Genomic DNA, 18917 nt, shown 5'->3' with positions numbered 1-18917 from the left:
GCTTTTTTTGTACCTGTCATGCTTTGTATTCAAAAGAATAAAATATGGAATAAGATAAAGATTGACCTGTCTGTATTCTGTATTCCATATGGGTGATATAATACGTATAAAATACTTTACACACTTTAAATCATTACATATGTTAGGTATTTTTTGCTATGTGTTATGCAAAAAATGTTTTATTGAATAATATTTCCCTTTTTATTTCTGTAATAATTACAGAGCTATAGTCTTACTTAGCCCATGAGTTCTAACAAGGATAAAAATAACTAAAATCACATCTAAGAATACTCACATTGGTTCATGGAACATTGTTCCTTCTTCTATCTGGTCTTCTATCTGGTCAAATGGCCAGACCTAAAGATTGTGAAGAATGAATTAATGTCTACCTGGGGAAAAGGTCTTTGGTGAGGTTTTCTTCTTAATACTTTTCTGTTTAACCTTTTTTATCATTATTTTGGATGAAGCCCTAGATGGTATGCTTATTAAATTCTGGATGACAGGAAGTGGGGATTAATAGCTAATGTATTTGACATCATAATCAAGATCCTAAGTGTTCTTGGCATTTAAAGTTGAGAGGTTGAATTAAGATGAAACTTTGTTGGAATAATGTAAAATGCTATACTTTTCTTATAGCAGAGAGAAGCATGGTGATCTTGTTCATGTGAAGAAACCTGGGTGTTTTTCATGTACTGAAAACTAAACATGAGCTAATGGCATGAAATAATGAAACAATACAAAACCAAATGCAAGTTTTGTTTGCCTTAATAGAAGCACACTTTTCAGAATGAGGAAAGTGGTAGTTCTATTGAATTCAGCTCTGGACAAACCATATCTGGAGTATCTATGGTCAGGTCAGTCTGGTTGTCACATTTTAGTGAATGATCTTGATAAACTGGAGTACATCCAGAAGGCATGATGATGGGACCTGAAAGAATTGGGGGTGCTTAGCCTGGATAAAAGAAAGCTTATGATGGAAGGTGGGGAGGAAAGGGAATAATTGCCATATTCAATCATTTGCTGAACTGTCATGTGGAAGAGAAATTAGGCTGGTCTTGCTTGGGCTCAGAAACTACAACTAGAAACAATGAGTGTAAGTTTCATTGAGGAAGGTTTGGGGCCAAAATAAAAGAAAAAAATTTCTTGCTAGGAATGGAATGGGCTGCCTTGGTAGGCAGAGATTTCCTCATCACAAGAGGTTGTCAAGCCAAGGCAGACTGGACTGCTCAGGAGTCAGTGAGGTTGTAGAGGGGGTTTCTGTTCAGGTATTGGATAACTAGATAACAGCTAAGGTCTTTTTCATTTCTGAGACTCTCTGAGAATGACTCTGGAGTGACCAGGAAAGATTTTGTTTGGAATAGGTAGGAATATTAAAGTGCTTTTAATAGAATGAATAAACTGGATAATCAGAGGCTATAAAAAAAAAGTCATTCCAGGGGGCAGCTGGGTGGCTCAGTAGATTGAGAGTCAGGCCCAGAGACAAGAGGTCCTGGGTTCAAATCTGACCTCACATACTTCCTAGCTGTATAACCCTGGGCAGGTCACTTGACCCCCATTGCCTAGCCATTACCCAGTATTGATTCTAAGATGGAAGGTAAGGGTTTAAAAAAAAGTCATTCCAGGAGAAAGAGACCAGTCATGGAGACTGAAATAATCATTTTCTATTTTTTTGAGATAGTGATTATTTTGCCAGTTGTGGAGGTGGAAGGTATATGTTGATGAGCAGTTTTAAATAAAGTCAAACAAATAAGCTGGAGTTCAGGCGACAGATTCTTTCTTAACATCTGACCCAAAAATGGGAGCTATGGAAAGTTATTGAACAAAGGACCAGCATGATGGAAGACATGCCATATTATGTGCCTTTATAGCTTAAGCCTCTCTATTGACTATGTCATTATTCCAGGAAAGGGTGAAGAGTAAGAAGCAGATAAATTCAGGGAAAAATCGGGAGATGAGATTAAAATTCAAAAGAACATTAGTAAATTAGACAAATGGTCAGGAATAAATTAAATCAAAATCTGTAGGAATTTTAACAACAAAACAATTCCCACTTAACATGCAGTTGCGTAGATAACTATTAGGCTTTAAAGAAAGATTCAGAGTTTAGATTTGACCCATCTCTATATTTATGCAAAGGACACACTCACTCCTTAGCACATGAGTGTGTGTACACACACATAGACACACAGACACAGACACACACACACACACACACACACACATACACACACCCTCCTAAATACCTGTGTCAATTTCTGTCTATTGATCTATATATCTTGACCAAACCTGCAATTTTGTGTGTGTGTGTGTGTGTGTGTGTGTAGGGAGCTGCAAGTGAAGAAGTCCCTTTATCAGTGAGGACCAACACCTTCTTTGTAGTGTATGTTCTTAGAGTTGCCAGAGACACTGAGGGGTAAAGTGATGACCAAGGTCACACAACCATCTTCTCTTATTATCCCAAGCTAGCTTTTGTGCAAAAATGAAATGTGGAATTAGCTACTATATAAAGTTGTTGCTAAAAATTATAGGTATTAGAAGTGTGTTACTATTATTCAGTTATATCTGATTCTTTGTGACCCCATCAACCATTGCTATCCGGCTTTTTCTTGGCAAAGATACTAGAGTGGTTTGCCATTTCTTTCTACAGTGGATCCTTTTGTCAGGCAATCAGAGGTTAAGTGACGTGCCCAGAGTTACACAGCTAGCTAGGAATGTCGGGCTGGATTTGAATTCACATCTTCTGGCTCCAGGACCAATACTTTATCCACTGAACCACCTCACTGACTCTTTAGGCATACAAAGGTGAAGTAACTTGCCCAAAGTCACATAGCTAGGAAATATCTGAGGCTGGATTTGAATTCAGGTCTTCCTGTTTGGGCCACTGCTCTGACCACTGAGTAACAGCTGTCTCTAGAGAGAAGTATAGTCATACAAAAATATGATTTTCATACAAAAATAATATAAAAATAATAAAGATATTTGGATTCCAAAAGATAAGCATAACAATATGGACATGGAAAATCATTCTCCCACTATATGCAACATTGCTGAAACTTGTATCCAAATATTTTACCCAATTTCAGATGATGTAGAGAACTCTCAGAGGTATGAGAACAGAGAACCTGAATGCAAATTGAAGAATTCTTTAATTTTTAATTCTTGTCCCTCATAGAGCTAAAGACATGGCAAATTTTATCTCCAAGAGGAGAAATTTGACTGAAGATTGTGTTTATCATATACAGGAAGGACATTAATAACTATATATTCATGATCCCTAAGGGCAACCCAAAAGGAAACTGGCTTGACATGAAGCTATGAACTCTTTCCAAAATAAGTTATAGAATTACTTTTTAAAAGGGAACAGATTTGCATTTAGCAGAAATGGTTTAGTTATGGTTGTGTCCAAATAGAGAGAGATGTACTGGGTGATGTTTCAAGCTTCCCCTGCAAAGAATCACAGAATTTTTGAGTTGGAAGGTATCTCAGTAGCCATCTTATTTAACCCGTACGTGAAAGGAACCCTCACTTTAGCATGCTGGGGAAGGGGTCATCCAGTCTCAATTTGTAATCCCCCTTTGAGATAGATCCTACTTTGTCCTTAGGCCACCCATTCTGCCCCTCACTGGACAGATCTAACTTTTAGAAAGTATTCCCTCGTATCAAATCAAAATTTACCTCATTTCTATTTCTATGAAGGGCAGCTAGGTGGCTCAGTGGAGAGTGCCAGATCTGGGGTCAGGAAGACTCCTTTTCCTTAGTTCAGATCTGACCTCAGACACTTACTGTGTGACCCTGGGCAAGTTAATCCTGTTTGCCTCCGTTTCCCCATATGGAGGCATGATCTGGAAAAGGAAAAGGTAAACTTACTCCAGTATATTTCCAAGAAAATCCCAAATGGAGTCAGAAGGAATCAGACTCGAGTGAAATGATTGAACAAACTTCTGTATATGGCTTCTTACCTTAGGTGCCAAAAAGGATATTTTTTAAGGAATACTAACTTCATGGTCATATTCGTAGTCTACAGTTTTCTTGTGGGTCCATGGAAAGGCAAAGGATCAGTCAATAAAACAAAAAACTTTTATTAATTGTCCACTATATTCCAGATAGTGTGTTAGGTTCTGTAGAAACAAACAGAAAAATAAGACAGTCCTTGCCCTCAGGGAACTAACATTCAACTGAAAGGGAAGTTGCATTATGGTATGCAATAGAATATTGAGCTTGGGGTTCTGAAGACTGAGGATCTATACATACCTCAGCCACTAACTGGCTATGCTATCCTAAGGCAAGTCACATAATTCAAGTCAATACACGGCTTTTAGGTTTAAAAACATTTTTCAACATTAAAAAAATAAGAGCACTATTATATATATATGTATATATATACTTTTGCCTCTCTAGACCTCAGTTTCCTCGTCTCTAGAATTAGATGGCAGGGTTTAATATTTGCTTCATCCAGCTTTACATGCAGTGATTCTGAAAATCTACAATATGTTATTAATTTGGCATGTGGTTGGGACTTTGGAACATTCTTTGAGCAGGAATATTTCCCCTACACATGTTTCATCAAAACATGTCAGCTACAAACCTTTTTCAAAATAAATACTTAAAAAATTTGCCACAGCAGATCATAAAACATTTTTTGAAAATATTATTAAATCTAAACAAGAAGCCCATGAAATAAATTATAATACCGAGTTCAAATGTAGAAAATAATGAGCAAGTAAGAAGCTAGATCTGCCTTTATTTTTTTAAAACCCTTATCTTCCATCTTACTGCATATTGGCTCCAAGGCAGAAGAGCAGTAAGGGCTAGGCAACGGGGGTCAAGTGACTTGCCCAGGGTCACAGGGCTGGGAAGTGTCTGAGGCCAGATTTGAACCCAGGACCTCCCGTCTCTAGGCCTGACTCTCAATCCACTGAGCTACCCAGCTGCCCCCTAGCTTGGCCTTTAAATTAGGCACTTGTAGAGGCTATTCTAAGTAGAATTGTAGATAGAACACTAGAATTTGTCAAGAAAGAAAGAAGCATTTATTATGTACTTAATATACCAGGCACTGTGCTAGATGCTTTGTAAATATTATCTCATTTGATCCTCACAATAACCCTTGTTTATAGTTTATAGAAAACTGTAAACTATGGACATGGCTTTCCTTAAGCCTTGGAGGTAGGTGCTATTACTACCCCCATTTTATAGTCGAGGAAACAAAGGCAAGCAAAGGTTAAATGACTTGCACGGGGCCACACAGCTAGTAAGTATATAAAATAAGATTTGAACTCAAGTCTTCCTAACTCCAGACCCAGAACTCTATCCTCTGTGCCACTAGCTACTTCTAGTATATCCGAGGACATAATTTGCATCACTTTTTTAGGAGCAATTTCCTATTTGTTGTGTGTTATATTCTGCTCCTGCCCACTATATATTGCCCTCTAGGTGATCTCAACTAAAATTCTTTGGTGACTATAGCATTCCATGACGCACAGCTATAAACATTACCAGGAGAATAATGGTGTAAAAATATGGTTCTTTGATTTTCAAGGGAAAAGTTTGTCACTGAAATAGCTACGCCATTTTCCCAAAGGCAATCTAGTCCCTTCTCTTCAGCCTGGGCAATTCTCTAGCCAGCACATTGTCCATTTTCAGCCTTTGCAAAACAAATGTAATGATGCACAAGTGCTAGGGATTGTCTTTCCAACTCATTATCATAGTTTGGACAATAGGCATTCTTCATCCTCTTGGCTTTTCTGTATCACCCGGAGCTGAACAAAAGTGGTCTGACCACCCAAGGGGACCGTAGACTCAACTCCTCTGCATGAACGTGGCTCTCCTCTAGGAGGCTCTACGGTGTCTTGAATGAACAACAGCTCTAGACCTTATCATTTTATTAGGAGTATATCAATTAATGCTTATTAATTACCAATAACGAGGCTCATTAGGCATATATATATATATATATATATATATATATATATATGTCTACATGTCTCTTATAAGCAAATGGTTTTGACAGTTAAGTCAGTCCAAAAAACAAGTTAAATCAAATGAAAAATCCCTGAGTTCACTNTTTCAAGTTTTAAAAATTAATCTGTTCATTGTTTCTTATGGTACAGTAGTATTCCATCACAATCAAATGCCACAATTTGTTTAGCCATCCCCCAGATGATGGACATCTCGATTTCCAGTTCTTTGCTAGCACAAAGAGAGATGCAATAAATATTTTGGAACATACAGGTTCTTTTCCTTTTCCCCTTATCCTCTTGGGAAATAGTCCCAGCAATAGTATTGCTGGTTCTAAAGATATAACTCTCTGGGAGTAAATATTATGGACTTTTTCAAATATCTTTTATATATATATATTATATATATATATATTTTTATATATATAAGTATATTAGTTTATTAGGTCTAGAGTATTTTTAGGATCAATGAGTCTAATAACCTAATGAAAAAGGAAATGAAATCAGTTTAGTATAATATTCTTAGTGATGTTATCTTCTATTAATCACCATTCATTTTTAAAGTGTTCAGAACCTTCTGATTTAATGTTTCATAGTGGTGCCAAGTTTATAGTTACAGTCTGCATTAAGTCAAAGAATTTATGTTCCCAATCTCCTTAAATATTGCCATCAGTTCTGGTATTTCTCTCCCTCACTCATGATTGCCTAGAAATTATTATTATTATTTTTTGGCATTGTACAAAATATTGCTTTATTTCATATGGAGAACTGACAGCACAGTAGGATCTGAAATGATTATGAAAGATAGAGGAAATTATGAGGATATCTCAGGATCCAATAGGAACCAAAACCCTGGGCTTAAATTTGGCCTGGATACCTGAAACATGACACTGTCTCCTCAAAAGTTAAGAAACAGGTTTTCCTGGAGTTCTAAAACATTAACTGTGATCCAGAAAAAAGGCAGACTGGGGCAACTTATTTCAAAGGAGCAGCTAAATTGCACCCAAACTAAAAGTTAATGGCTTTTGCAATTGTTGAGAAAACTTGCTTTAAAAGACCAAGGTTTCTAAAGTTCTTGAAGCTGAAGTCTGAGAGATTTGTGCCAATCTCCTACTTTTAATTAGCATTACTTAAGAGATTATTAACAGTCATTCAATGATCTCATCTTTCGGAGATTTTTCTTTAATTATTTACTTTTAGTTATTCTGGAATTTAATTTCTGTGGGCCAGGAGATTTGCTCTGATTTAGAAAGAATGTTAATCCTAACCCAATCACTTGTGCCTTTGATCCCACCTCTTACAGTTTCCTGAGGGAAGACCAACAATTTCTGGTGATGTTTGTTTTACTCTTAAAAAACAACTAAAATCATTGTAATCCTTACACTGCTGTCTTAATGCCAGTTTTATCCTCTAAGCTCCTCACTGACCCTCAGAATAAAGTCTAAATATCTCTGTAGTTCAGTTGTTTCAGTTATATCCAACTCTTCAGTCCACGCATTTTCTGAGCAGAGATACTCGAATTATCTGCCTTTTCCTTCCCTAGTGGGAAACAGGCTTAAGTGGTTTGTCCAAGATCACACAACTAGAAAGTTTCTTTTTAAAATTTTTTTTACATTTTTACAAAATGGTTACATGATTCATGTTTTCTTTCTGCCCTTATTCTTCTCCCTTCCTGGATATATGTATATATGATTTTTTGTTTATAATTTACATGGGTATAATTTTTGTTTATAATTTATATTTATGTATATATAATATAATCACTCAAACCCATTTCCATATTATAGAAAGTTTCTGAGACTCAATTTGAACTTAAGGCTCCTGACCCCAAGACCATCGTTCGATCTACTGTGCCTCCTAAGTGGCTGGTTTTCATGAAGTTTCACAGTTTGTATATCATCTATCCTATGTCTTCTCCCACTATTCTTGAACTCCAACCAGACCAGTTTCTTCATTATCATCTTTATGTGGCATCCTTGTTCCTTTTCTGGTCTTTTTCATACTGTTCCCTCTTCATTAAAAATAAAACAAAAACAACAACAAAACCCCCAAAATAAACCCCTTCCTTTTCCAAATCCTATTTGTGTTCTTTAAGGTCCAGTTTAAATTCTACCTGCTCCATGAAATCTTCCTTCTGGATCATTAAAACGGCGCAGATCTCCCGTTAACTGCACAACTGTGCTATCCATCAGTGGGGCTCTGAGGCTCAAATGAAAAGATGAATGTATAGACCTTTGTAAAGAGCTACATAAATGCCAATTATTTATTATTGTTGTTATTGTGTTTATTATTAGCCTACAGTTACCAAGTCTCCCATCCAGTGATGACTTTACACCCTGAACCTTCCCCAGCCCTCCAGCTGAGCTCAAGCAATAGTTATAAAGCAATACAGGGGCGTGCTGGTAAATCTTTGACAACTAGCTTCTCAAAAGAATGCATACACACACACACACACACACACACACACACACTTCTAAGTTTAGTCTGCATTATTAACTCTTTCTTAAGCTTATACAACCAAACAACAAATTGATCCCTCTTTTGGAATGTCTAAATGTTCATGGTAAAAATTTAACAGTTAGAGATTAGAGCTGGCTCCAACCCACCATATCTGATAATCAACCATTGATTATATTATGTGCTGAGTACTTTGCTAATCACTAAGGATTCAGAGAAAAAAAGCTTACAGGTGGAGGAAAAAATTGACAAATATTAGCATGTATAGAATAAATCAGTGATTTCCAAAGTGGGTGCCACCACCCCCTGGTGGGTGCTGCAGCGATCCAGGGAAGCAGTGATGGCCACAGGTGCATTTATCTTCTCTATTAATTGCTATTAAAATTTAAAAAAATTAATTTCCAGGGGGCTAAGTGATATTTTTTCTGGAAAGGGGGTGGTAGGCCAAAAAAGTTTGGGAACCACTGGAATAAATAAATGCAAAATAAATACCAGGCAGTGAAATACAAGGCAAATAAGGAAGTAAGTGGTGCACTGGGGATTGGACACACATTACATACTTAAATCAATTTATTTTCATTGTTTGATGTATATATTTTGTGTATTTTAATGATCCTGAGCAATAATTTCTTTTATTTTTGTTTTGCAACAGATGATTCAAGAAAGCAAGCTACTTATTGAAATGGCAGACACCATCCATGATAAGATTATTCAGTGTCAAAAAGCAGGTGATTACTTAATTTTCTCTTTCTGTCTTGTAGAATAATAGTGATGCTAACATGAACTCAGCATGTACTTTCAATGCAAAGCTGTGAGCTCAGTGGGGTACCTCTAACTAGGTACATTTTTATTTCATTCCTAGTCTAGATTACTTTGTACACTTTGATTAAATTAAAGTCTTTGCATAGGATCACAGAATTCTCAGTCCCATTGGTTTTCCTGAGGCTGTGGGGCTTTCCAGAGATATCTAAGATTTTGAGGAATCTAGTCTTTGTCTCAGTACTTTGAAGATCATCCTGTAAGGACAGCAGTTGGAACTTTCTGAAGGCCCCTTTAGGGTCACTCTAGGAGTAGCCCCATGGCATGCATTCTTCATTGGCCCATTCATAGCAGCCAATAGTTAGGGATTTGCTGTTATAATGGCCCCAGGGGCTCTACTTCCAAGTCAGTTATTTGCTGAAGGCTCACCCACGATAAAAAGGTATGGATGGGTTATAATGGGCTATGGTGAGAGTGTCATCATTGATAAGATTAGCAAAGCCACGGAAGTATAAATGACAGGAAGCTGTATGCTTATGGAATGGCTGACCATAACTGGTTTTATTCCCTGGTTAGAGATTGAATAGTCATAGCACACTGGCTTTCATTATTGCTCTGGTAATTTTTCCTGATGCATGCCAACGTGTACTCTGAACAATAAGCTATTGGCAAGAATGAACAAAATAAAAGGAAGGGTTAAGAGTTTAGAGATTTTTTTGAGGGAAGGGAAAAATTAGACTTTTTGCACAATCCATATATTATTCAATATTATGGAATGGTACCTTATTTTATGAAATCTGTTCCTTTCCACTTCTACAGGGATGGAATTTCATGAAGAACTTCATAATCTTGGAGCAAAAGAAGGCTTGAAAGGAAGAAAACTGAACAAAGCAATTGAAAGTTTTGCATGGAACATTACAGTACTGAAGGTAAATAGAAAACCCAGCTGCCCCTTTGGACTTTCCCATTGTGCACCCAAGTCTTACAATATGCTCAAGGGCTTCTCAGCTGTGGATGATGATTTAGGTTCTTTAGAGCTATTTGTGGGCATATTGCCTGGCTCATGCTCTGTGGGAGGCATGGGAACATGCAGATTGAAATCAATAAACATTTTACCATAATAGGGCAATTAAGTTTGCACATAAGACAGAGAGTTACAGACACGTGACACCAAATTCCATTTTCTGATGGATGGGTGTGTTTTTACTTTAGTTGATCACTATTGAAATCAATAAAGTTTCCATATATTTGCTTTTGAGCAGAATATGACTAAGGGCTGCTGCTATAACTTGCAGAAGACAGACTACAGCATTTACTGAGATATCCAGGAGCATGCAGTCTTTACAATAATCATTTACCCTTGCCTCCACCCCTCACACACTTTTTTGTGGGGGGAATTACTTAGGAAATTAGTTTGCCTTTCTAATGAATTACTTATTTTATGGCTGACTAGGTGGTATAGTTTCAGGAAGACTGGAGTTCTGATTTGGACTCAGTGACTTACTAGCTGTGTGATTATGGGCAGATCATTTAATATTTCTCAGCCTCAGTTTTCTATTCTGTAAAAAGGGGATGATAATAATACTTACCCATCAGGGCTGTTGTAAAGATAAAATGAAGTAAGATTTGTAACGTGCTTTGTAAACCTTAAGGTACTATATAAGTGCTGGTTATGATTATAATTATAATTTTCAGATGTAGTTTAATTTTAGTGTATACAGTGAAGTTACCACCTTTATATTTTTAGCCCTGGGCAGACTGCTTCTGAAATATTGTTTAGCCCTAGGTACTATATTTTAAGAAGGACATTGAAAAGATTGAGGCTTTTCAAAGAGGGCAACTAGGATGCTGAAGGTCATCAACACTATCCTTTATGAGAGTTGGTCAAAGGATGGGGATGCTAAGGCTAGAGAAAGTAGGAGGGGGGGGGGAGATGATAGTGGTCTTCAGACACTATCTTGTGTTAAATTTTAGGTCTTAAGACTTCTGTTCAGCCACAGGGAGAAGAACTGGAAGCGGCGGGTAGAAGTTACAAAAAGAAAACTTGGGCTTGGTATCAGGAAAACCTTCTTAACAATTAGAGCTATCTTAAACAGGCATGGGTTGGATCAGGCAGGAGTTTCCTTATTGTGGATATCTTTAAGCAAAACCTGAATGCCATGTGTTTTATAAAAGAGGTAGGTTAGCTTAGAGGGTTGTTTGAAAATTTTATGGTTGTGTAATTTACCAAATCAAAGATTATTTAGGCAGTAATAAACTTGAGAACTTGAATGCAGGACGTGGAGTCAAGAAGACTACTCTTTCTGAGTTCAAATCTGGTCTCAGACACTTACTGGCTGTGTGGCCCTAGGCTAGTCACTTAACCCTGTTTGCCTCAGTTTCCTCATCAGTTAAATGATCTGGGGAAGGAAATGATAAACCACTCTAAAATCTTTGCCAAGAAAACCTCAAAAGGGGTCACAAAGAATCAGACAAAGCTGAAAAATGACTAAACAGTAATAAAACTTGAGCGTACTATGGGTTATTATTAGTAAACCATTGACTGAATATGCATATGCATACATTTACACATGCAAACTCAAATACTTGTTAGCTTTGGCATGTTTATATAATATATGTACCCAAAAGGGAGTACTTGAGATCTCGAGATGGCTTGTTTCATTATTTTGTACCATGTTGGTGAGAGGAGCTATAGTTTGATCTGTGAAAACCTTGCTAATGGACCCCCAAATATATGCAAAAGTCTTCTGTTTGGAGGCATATATATGTATGCATATATATTTAAATTTTGCTGGGTTTTAAGAGACAGTGCTGGCTGAGCTGCGTTCTGTGGATTTAAATGTAACTATAAATAACAGTCATTGAATAGCTAGTTTTTCCTCCAATGGCTACATCTGCTTTTATTTATTTATTTATTTGGTGCTTAAAAATTCACTATTTTACTTTATTTAAAAGTATTTATTTGTAATGTTTAAAATATTAAGATATTCAGTTAACTCCCCATGTCTGCTTTTATTGAAAATGATAGAACAAAATTAATACATTTGAAGAAAGATATGGAGTTCAAGTGAAATTAATTTGGAGAAGTAGTAGAGAAAACAGATATATTTGTTTTTACTATATCAATCTTAATTTTGTTCCCAATCTTGCTCAGACTAGAAGTTCAACAGTCAACCCCAGGCTAATATTAATTAGCTCCTAATATTAATTGCCACAGAAGCTTTAACCTGCTGTTTTTCCAACTTTGATTGGTTTGTCCCTCCTTAGGCATCCTAAGGGGTCTTTTGCTCTCAGAGACTCACCATATTGGTGTTGGACTTAGTGTAAATGTCCAATCAGCTTTAACCCTGCTCATAACTCAGAACTCCTGAGCTCAAATGATCTGCCAGACTTGCTCAGTTTCCTCAACAGGAGGGACAATAGAGTATATCACCAGCATTCCAAGAAGGCAGTGAAATACAGAAAGAAGAATCTGAGGTTTCTTAGTTGAGGGAATTTGTTCCAAATGTACAGATTCCAATCTATCTATGTCTTATCATACTTTGTGACTCATGATTATGTCCTTTGTGAATTTTCAATAAGGGCTCCACCCAAAATGCCCTTTAACTCTTAAAGAAATTTTTTTTGCCCTATAATTCTTGACATTCCATGGTACCAATGAATTTATGAGCTGGTCACACTTTGATCTTGTTACATGATCAATTTATCTTTTATATAATTTGACGTTTCTATGGAATTCTTTATTATTAATGTGCTGCTATATGAGTGCATTTACCATATTCTTCTCCATTACCCTTTTGGGTGACTTCCAACATTAATTCTTCAGAGATTGTGATATTGTCTGACTGATTTGGGTGAGCAATTGAAAGAGAGGAAGAGAGTGTGCTGGAATACTTTTGAGAAATTGTGCAGTGCATTTAATGACTCTCTTTCTCCCTAAAGCGATGGTCTATCTTTGTTTTTGTTTTGATGTTTTGTTTTATTTTGTTTTGTTAGCAACAGCATTCATCCAGTGATGCTATATTGCTGTGAGTCATTGTTTATATGAGGTTATGTTTTGAAAATAATATGATAGCTCTATTCATACATATAGATTCATAAGGAAAAAAGAAAGACAAGAAAGAACAAAGAAGATAGCCTTTCCCATATAATCTTATATGTTATTAAGGCTGATTCTGAAATTGCAAGATGTGGGATTTTGATGGCCTGAGTGCTCCCTTTAATTATTACCCCTATATAACTTAAAAGATGCTCTTGGAGATTTTCCGTTTCCAGAAAATTCATCACCCTGTAACCAATATAGGTATGAACCTCTCAATTCAGCAACATTTATTAAACATCTACTTTGTGCCAGGTACTATACTAGCCCTGGGGCTACAAAGAAAGCAATGAAATACATCTTGCTCTCAAGGAGTTTATATTCTACTTAGGGAGTTGAGGGAAACATGTATATAAAAAGAAGATAATAATAATAATATAGATATGCATATATACAACATAAATAAATAAATGATTGGGAGATGGAAAGCATTATTTAGGGGTAGTAGAAAAGGCCTAATGTAGTCCATAATTTTTAACTGAGTCTTGCAGAAATTTGAAGAATTGGAGGTAACAGGGCAGAGATTCCAAGCATGGAGAATAGCTTAATTAGTTTGGTCCTTAGACAACAAACATGTAGTCCATTTTTAGTCCTGAATAATTAGTTATTGCTACTTTGATATTTTGATCGATTATTCTCTCCAGTAAAGCAAATTAAATCCCAGTCATTCCATTTCATCCTTTGAAACTCTGGTTCATGTTCTCTGGGAATTTTTCCACTACTCCAACATGAGTAGGTCTTTCCTCTCAATCTCTTGGCATGCTGCAAGTATACCGGTACAACATGTAGGCCATTCACTGGTTAACCCTAATGTGACGATAGCCTCTAATTGATGTTTCATGACTTCAAGTTATAGAATACCACAGTCACTGAAGAATTAAATTTGAAGGTCAAAAAAGGTCAAAGAAGCAATTGATAGGCACAAATAGGCTGTCACCAACAGTTGTACAAGGGAACTAGTGGAAAGGACATAATCAGAGCTATATAGCTGGAAAAGAAGGTGTTTACAACTAACGGGTAATTGGCCAGTGTTGATATAACATATTCTGATTTGGATTATTCTAAAATACCTTCTGCTTTGGAAATATAGAATAGAAATGTGATATTGTATACCCAAATTAAAATAGATTAATTTTCAACATTATGGCATTGTATGAAAGCATATTAACCTAGAAGAAATGCTTCTCTCTCCCCTCCTCTACCAATTTAGACTAAATTTTCACAAAGGCAATACTTAAATCTCTGAGAAACAGTATTTATAATGGAAAAAACTGACTCAATATGAGATACAACTGTGCTGCTGGATGCTGCCTTAGTCCTGAAATTTGGAACTCTTTCACTTATGCAAAAAGAAATTAAGCAGTTTAAAAATAAAACTCTCCTCACAAGCCAGTCTAATTCTGTGTTCTCTGGGATTCTACTTCTATCCAGTCTTTGGCCTACATACAGACTTTTAGGTAGATGCTTTGACCGAAAACCTTTTTTCAAACCTTCATGCTTTCGCCAGGCTAGGATAGAGAGCTTGGAAAGAAGGTCCTAGAGACTGTTTTAATACTCATTAGTAAAATAATGTAAATTATTTCTCTTTCCAACTTCACCCCCCAACCCCCCCCAAAAAAAGTAGATTTAGAGGTTGGCTAATCAGGTCTGATCATGTCATCCTCTCCACTACCCTACTCAATAAAGCCCAGGAAGCTCCCTGTTGCCTCCAGGAGCAAATACAAAATGCTGTCTGTCTCTTCATATCTTAACTCCCTCCTACCTTTCCAAGTTTCTTACACTTACTCTCCGATATGTACAATTTGATCTAGTGACGCTGGCCAACTGGGCTGTTCCACAAATGAGAAGCTCCATTACTCAGTTCAAGGGACTTTCTCTGGCTCTCCCTCGTGCCTGGAATGCTCTCCCTCCTCTTCATTTCTGACTAGTGGCTTCTCTCGTTTCTATAAGTCCCAACTGAAATCCCTTCTGCTGTAAGAAGTCTTCCTTAAGCACTCTTAATTTCAGTACTTTCTCTCATTTAATTATTTCTTCTTTTTTCTCTCTATATAGCTTGCTTTGTGTTTGTTTGCTTATTGTCTTTCTTATTATATTATAAGCTACTTGAGGGGAGAGACTATCTTTTGCTTTAGCATATTGCCTGGACCATAAGTAGATGCTTAATAAATGCTTATTGAACTTAATAAAATGCTCCAAATATTCAGTTTCAATCTTCATATAATTTGCCTATAGTACTTTTCAGCCATGAACTTGAGCAGGTTTGACTTGTTTCTTTTCTTCTCCACCCCCAAACTTTTCCAAAGTTCAAGAATTGCTACTTGATTGGCTTGGAACCATCCAGAGGTCTAGAAGTGGAAAGAACTTTAGCAGTTATCTAGTCCATCCTCAGCTTTTAGATGAGGAAAAAGGTCACTCAAAAAAAGGTTTGCAGTCAAAGAATCATCCACTTGGTTCTTTGACCGAAATGCTTTTTATTAAGTGCCTCCAGGTAAGGTTCAGCCTAAGACAAATGATTTAGATTATACCAACCTGGGTTCTCATGTCCAATTCAATGTCACTTGAGATATAAACTTCTTGAAGGAGGACACCTTGTTGCATTTAATATTTTTATCACTTGGGCCTATCATACTACATTTTTTAGAGTTGGCATTTGACCAATGTTATGTTGAATTGAATTGATAAATCAGGAAGTTATAGGAGGCTCTATGGACCTTTGAAGAAAGGGGTTCTATAAATTCTCTTGCTTATCTATCCCATTTATGTTCAGTTTAATAAGCTGCTATAAAAATGAGAAGGGGATACAAACAAGCATTTATTAAATTCCTGCTAGGTGCTGAGCACTGTGTTAAATACTTTACAAATATCTTATTTGATCCTTATAATAGCTTTGGGAGGTATGTGCTATTTCTATTTTGTAGTTGAGGAAACTGAAGCAGATAGAAATTTAGTGATTTGCCCAAGGTCACATAGCTAATAAATGTCTGAGGCCAAATTTGAATTCAGGTCTTCCTGACATCAAGTCCAACAACTATGATACCTAGCTGAAAGGGAAGAGAAAGAGTTTCATCATTAAAAAGAATGTAGCCTTAGAAAACTCCACCCTATAAGAAAGAGGACTAGATCATAATATATATATATATGTATATATATATAGCATTTCTTTTTCTTTAGTCTCACTAATTTATTTGAATGAATTACTTTAGCTAAAAAATTTGAATCTTTTCATTTAAATGTCCCACTAATCTGATGTTAGTTAAAAGGGAAGAGGCTGGTAAAAAATGTAGGCTGGTAAAAGAAATGGAGATGGAAAACTGAAAAATTCCTGACTGCCTGCTTTGTTTATTAGCATTACAACTCTGGGAATGAAGTGACTGTATCAAATTAAAACTAAAACTTCCCTGTATTTTTCCACATGGCATTGGATGTCATTAAATCAGCAATAACTTATTTAGTACTTAAATATGCCGGGCGCTCTGCTAAGCATTAGAGATAAAAAAAATGGGGAGAAAACAGCTCCTGACTTCAGGGAATTTATATTCCTCATGGGGCAGACAACATGTAAATCATTAGGTACATACAAGATATAAATAGAAAAGATCAGGGTGATCTGAAAAAAGAAGGCATTAGCAGTTAGGAGCAGAGGTGGAAGGGGTGAAATTGGGAAAGGCTTCTGACAGAAGGTGGGATTTGAGCTAAGTATTTTAAAAAGCCAAGAAAACCAGGTGTGAGGAGGCAGAGCATTCCAGGCATATGGGAATGACAAATGTAAAAACACAGAGAAGGGAGATGGCATGGCAAGTTTGACGAACTGCAAGAAGACTGGTGTGTCTGGTTTATAGTAGCCAATTTTCATCCTCCCTATCATCCCTACCCCACCTCCAAGTTGTGCTAAGTATAGGATATAAATGCTCTGGAAACAGCCATTTTGCCCATTTTATAGTATGCATCTATCCCATGCTGAAGTGATTCAGACACCAGTACCTATTCCACCCCACACATTTGCAGTTTGATCCATCTGTCTTTTCTTAATGATGTTCTTCAGGAACAGGTTTTCTCTGGTTGCTAGCATCATTCTAAATCTAACAAAAGCTCTCCTCTTTTAAAAAGATCTTGGCTGAAAGGGAGACTACAACTTTTCCTGCTTATCCATCCCTCTTGGAGAAAAGGGAATTAAATTGAAGAGACTTTAAGAGTTTGGAAAAGTTCTGAAGATCAGCAAAGAGACACAAAAATTCATTATAACTGCAACAAGATGCATTTTTTTCCAGAATGAAGCTGAGTTAAGGTAGTCTCACCTATAATATGATGCCAAGAATGGACCCTGAAAACAATATTCTAGAGAGACTCTTGATTAGTTTTCTGTCTTGCTCTTTTAATTGTTTTAAGAACTCAGGATTTCATCACCATTAAGTTTTAGTGGCTTGACAAATGACATCCAATTTTAGGAGGCTGGGAAAGATTAAAGTACAGATAAAATAATAATGGAGCAGTGTATTTTTGATGTTTTATTGATATAAAGGAAAAAAGGGAAGGTGTTTATTAGAAATTACAGTTAAATATAGTGAAAAACTAACTCAAACTTTATCTAAGAGTTGATTGTCTAAGAGTGATTGAATGACATTTGTGTAGAATAAATGGCATTTTGGAATAATGAAACCATTACTTCATCAGTAGGCTCTCATGTGGGATGATTTGCATTTTCAGTTTTCCAAATTCTTGGCTAGGACTCTTGTTCAATAATTTATTATTTTCTGGTATGTAGAATAAAATTATTCTCTTGATTTATGTGCAGTGTGTTGATGAAATGTCTTTAGTTTCTAATTCTTTTACTCTTTAATATTACAGGAAAAAACCCTTGAACAATTAATTTATGAATCAATAAGTATTTCTTCAGTGGTTCTATATGCCAGGATCTATGTTTGATGCTGTAGATGCAAGTAAAAAGAGTGAAACAATTTCTACTCTCAAGGAGCTTATTTTCTAATGAGAAAGACAATTAGTACATGTATAAATATATACAACATAAATATAAATAAAAGAAATACAAACATATGCCAAGTAGCTAAATACGAGGGAGTTCGTGAGACAGGGTATTAGCATTTGGTGGGTGGGTAGGGGGAGAGAATTAGGAAAGATTTCATGCAGAAGTTACATTTTATTAGGAAGAGAAATTCTCTATGACAGAGACATTTCACATGGCCAGTGACAAGGCATAGAGTGTCTTGTGTGAGAGACATAGAGAAGGCTGATTTGCTTGGCTTGCAGTAAAAGGTATGGAACAATGTTTAGTGAGGTTGGAACAATACTGATGGTATAAGTACTAATTTTTCAGTTCTAAATCATGGTGAATTTATCTTGCTATTTCATTTTATTTCTTCTCCATCAAGAGTCTACTTCCTCAATCAATTAAAAAATGTGTATTAAGCATTTTCTATATGCCAGACATAGTGCAAAGTGCTAGGGTTACCAAAAAAAAAAAGACAAAGCACGGTCCCTGTCCTCAAGGAGCTTACAATCTAATTCAAGAGACAACATGCAAACAAATATATGAAAGCAAGATAATTAGGATATAATTAACAGAGAAAATTAAGGAGGGTTGGGGAAGACTTCTTGTTGAAGGTAGATGTTAGTTAAGACTTAAAGGAAGC

General features: G+C 36.2%; 1 protein-coding gene across 1 annotated transcript in view; it reads left to right on the top strand.

Moving 5' to 3' along the window:
* PLCL1 (phospholipase C like 1 (inactive)) overlaps positions 1–13202 on the top strand; it is a 357455-nt gene extending 344253 nt beyond the window's left edge. The window contains exons 4-6 of the mRNA XM_044669063.1: positions 9064–9139; positions 9990–10099; positions 13167–13202. Of these exons, the coding sequence (XP_044524998.1) occupies positions 9064–9139; positions 9990–10099; positions 13167–13202 (222 nt within the window). The remainder of the gene's footprint in view (positions 1–9063; positions 9140–9989; positions 10100–13166) is intronic.
* Positions 13203–18917: the final 5715 nt, after the last annotated feature.

The sequence above is a fragment of the Gracilinanus agilis genome, chromosome 3 (assembly GCF_016433145.1).
Source record: "Gracilinanus agilis isolate LMUSP501 chromosome 3, AgileGrace, whole genome shotgun sequence".
Classification (NCBI taxonomy): domain Eukaryota; kingdom Metazoa; phylum Chordata; class Mammalia; order Didelphimorphia; family Didelphidae; genus Gracilinanus; species Gracilinanus agilis.
The sequence above is the reverse complement of the archived record's forward strand: the minus strand, read 5'-3'. Positions and strand labels throughout refer to the sequence as shown.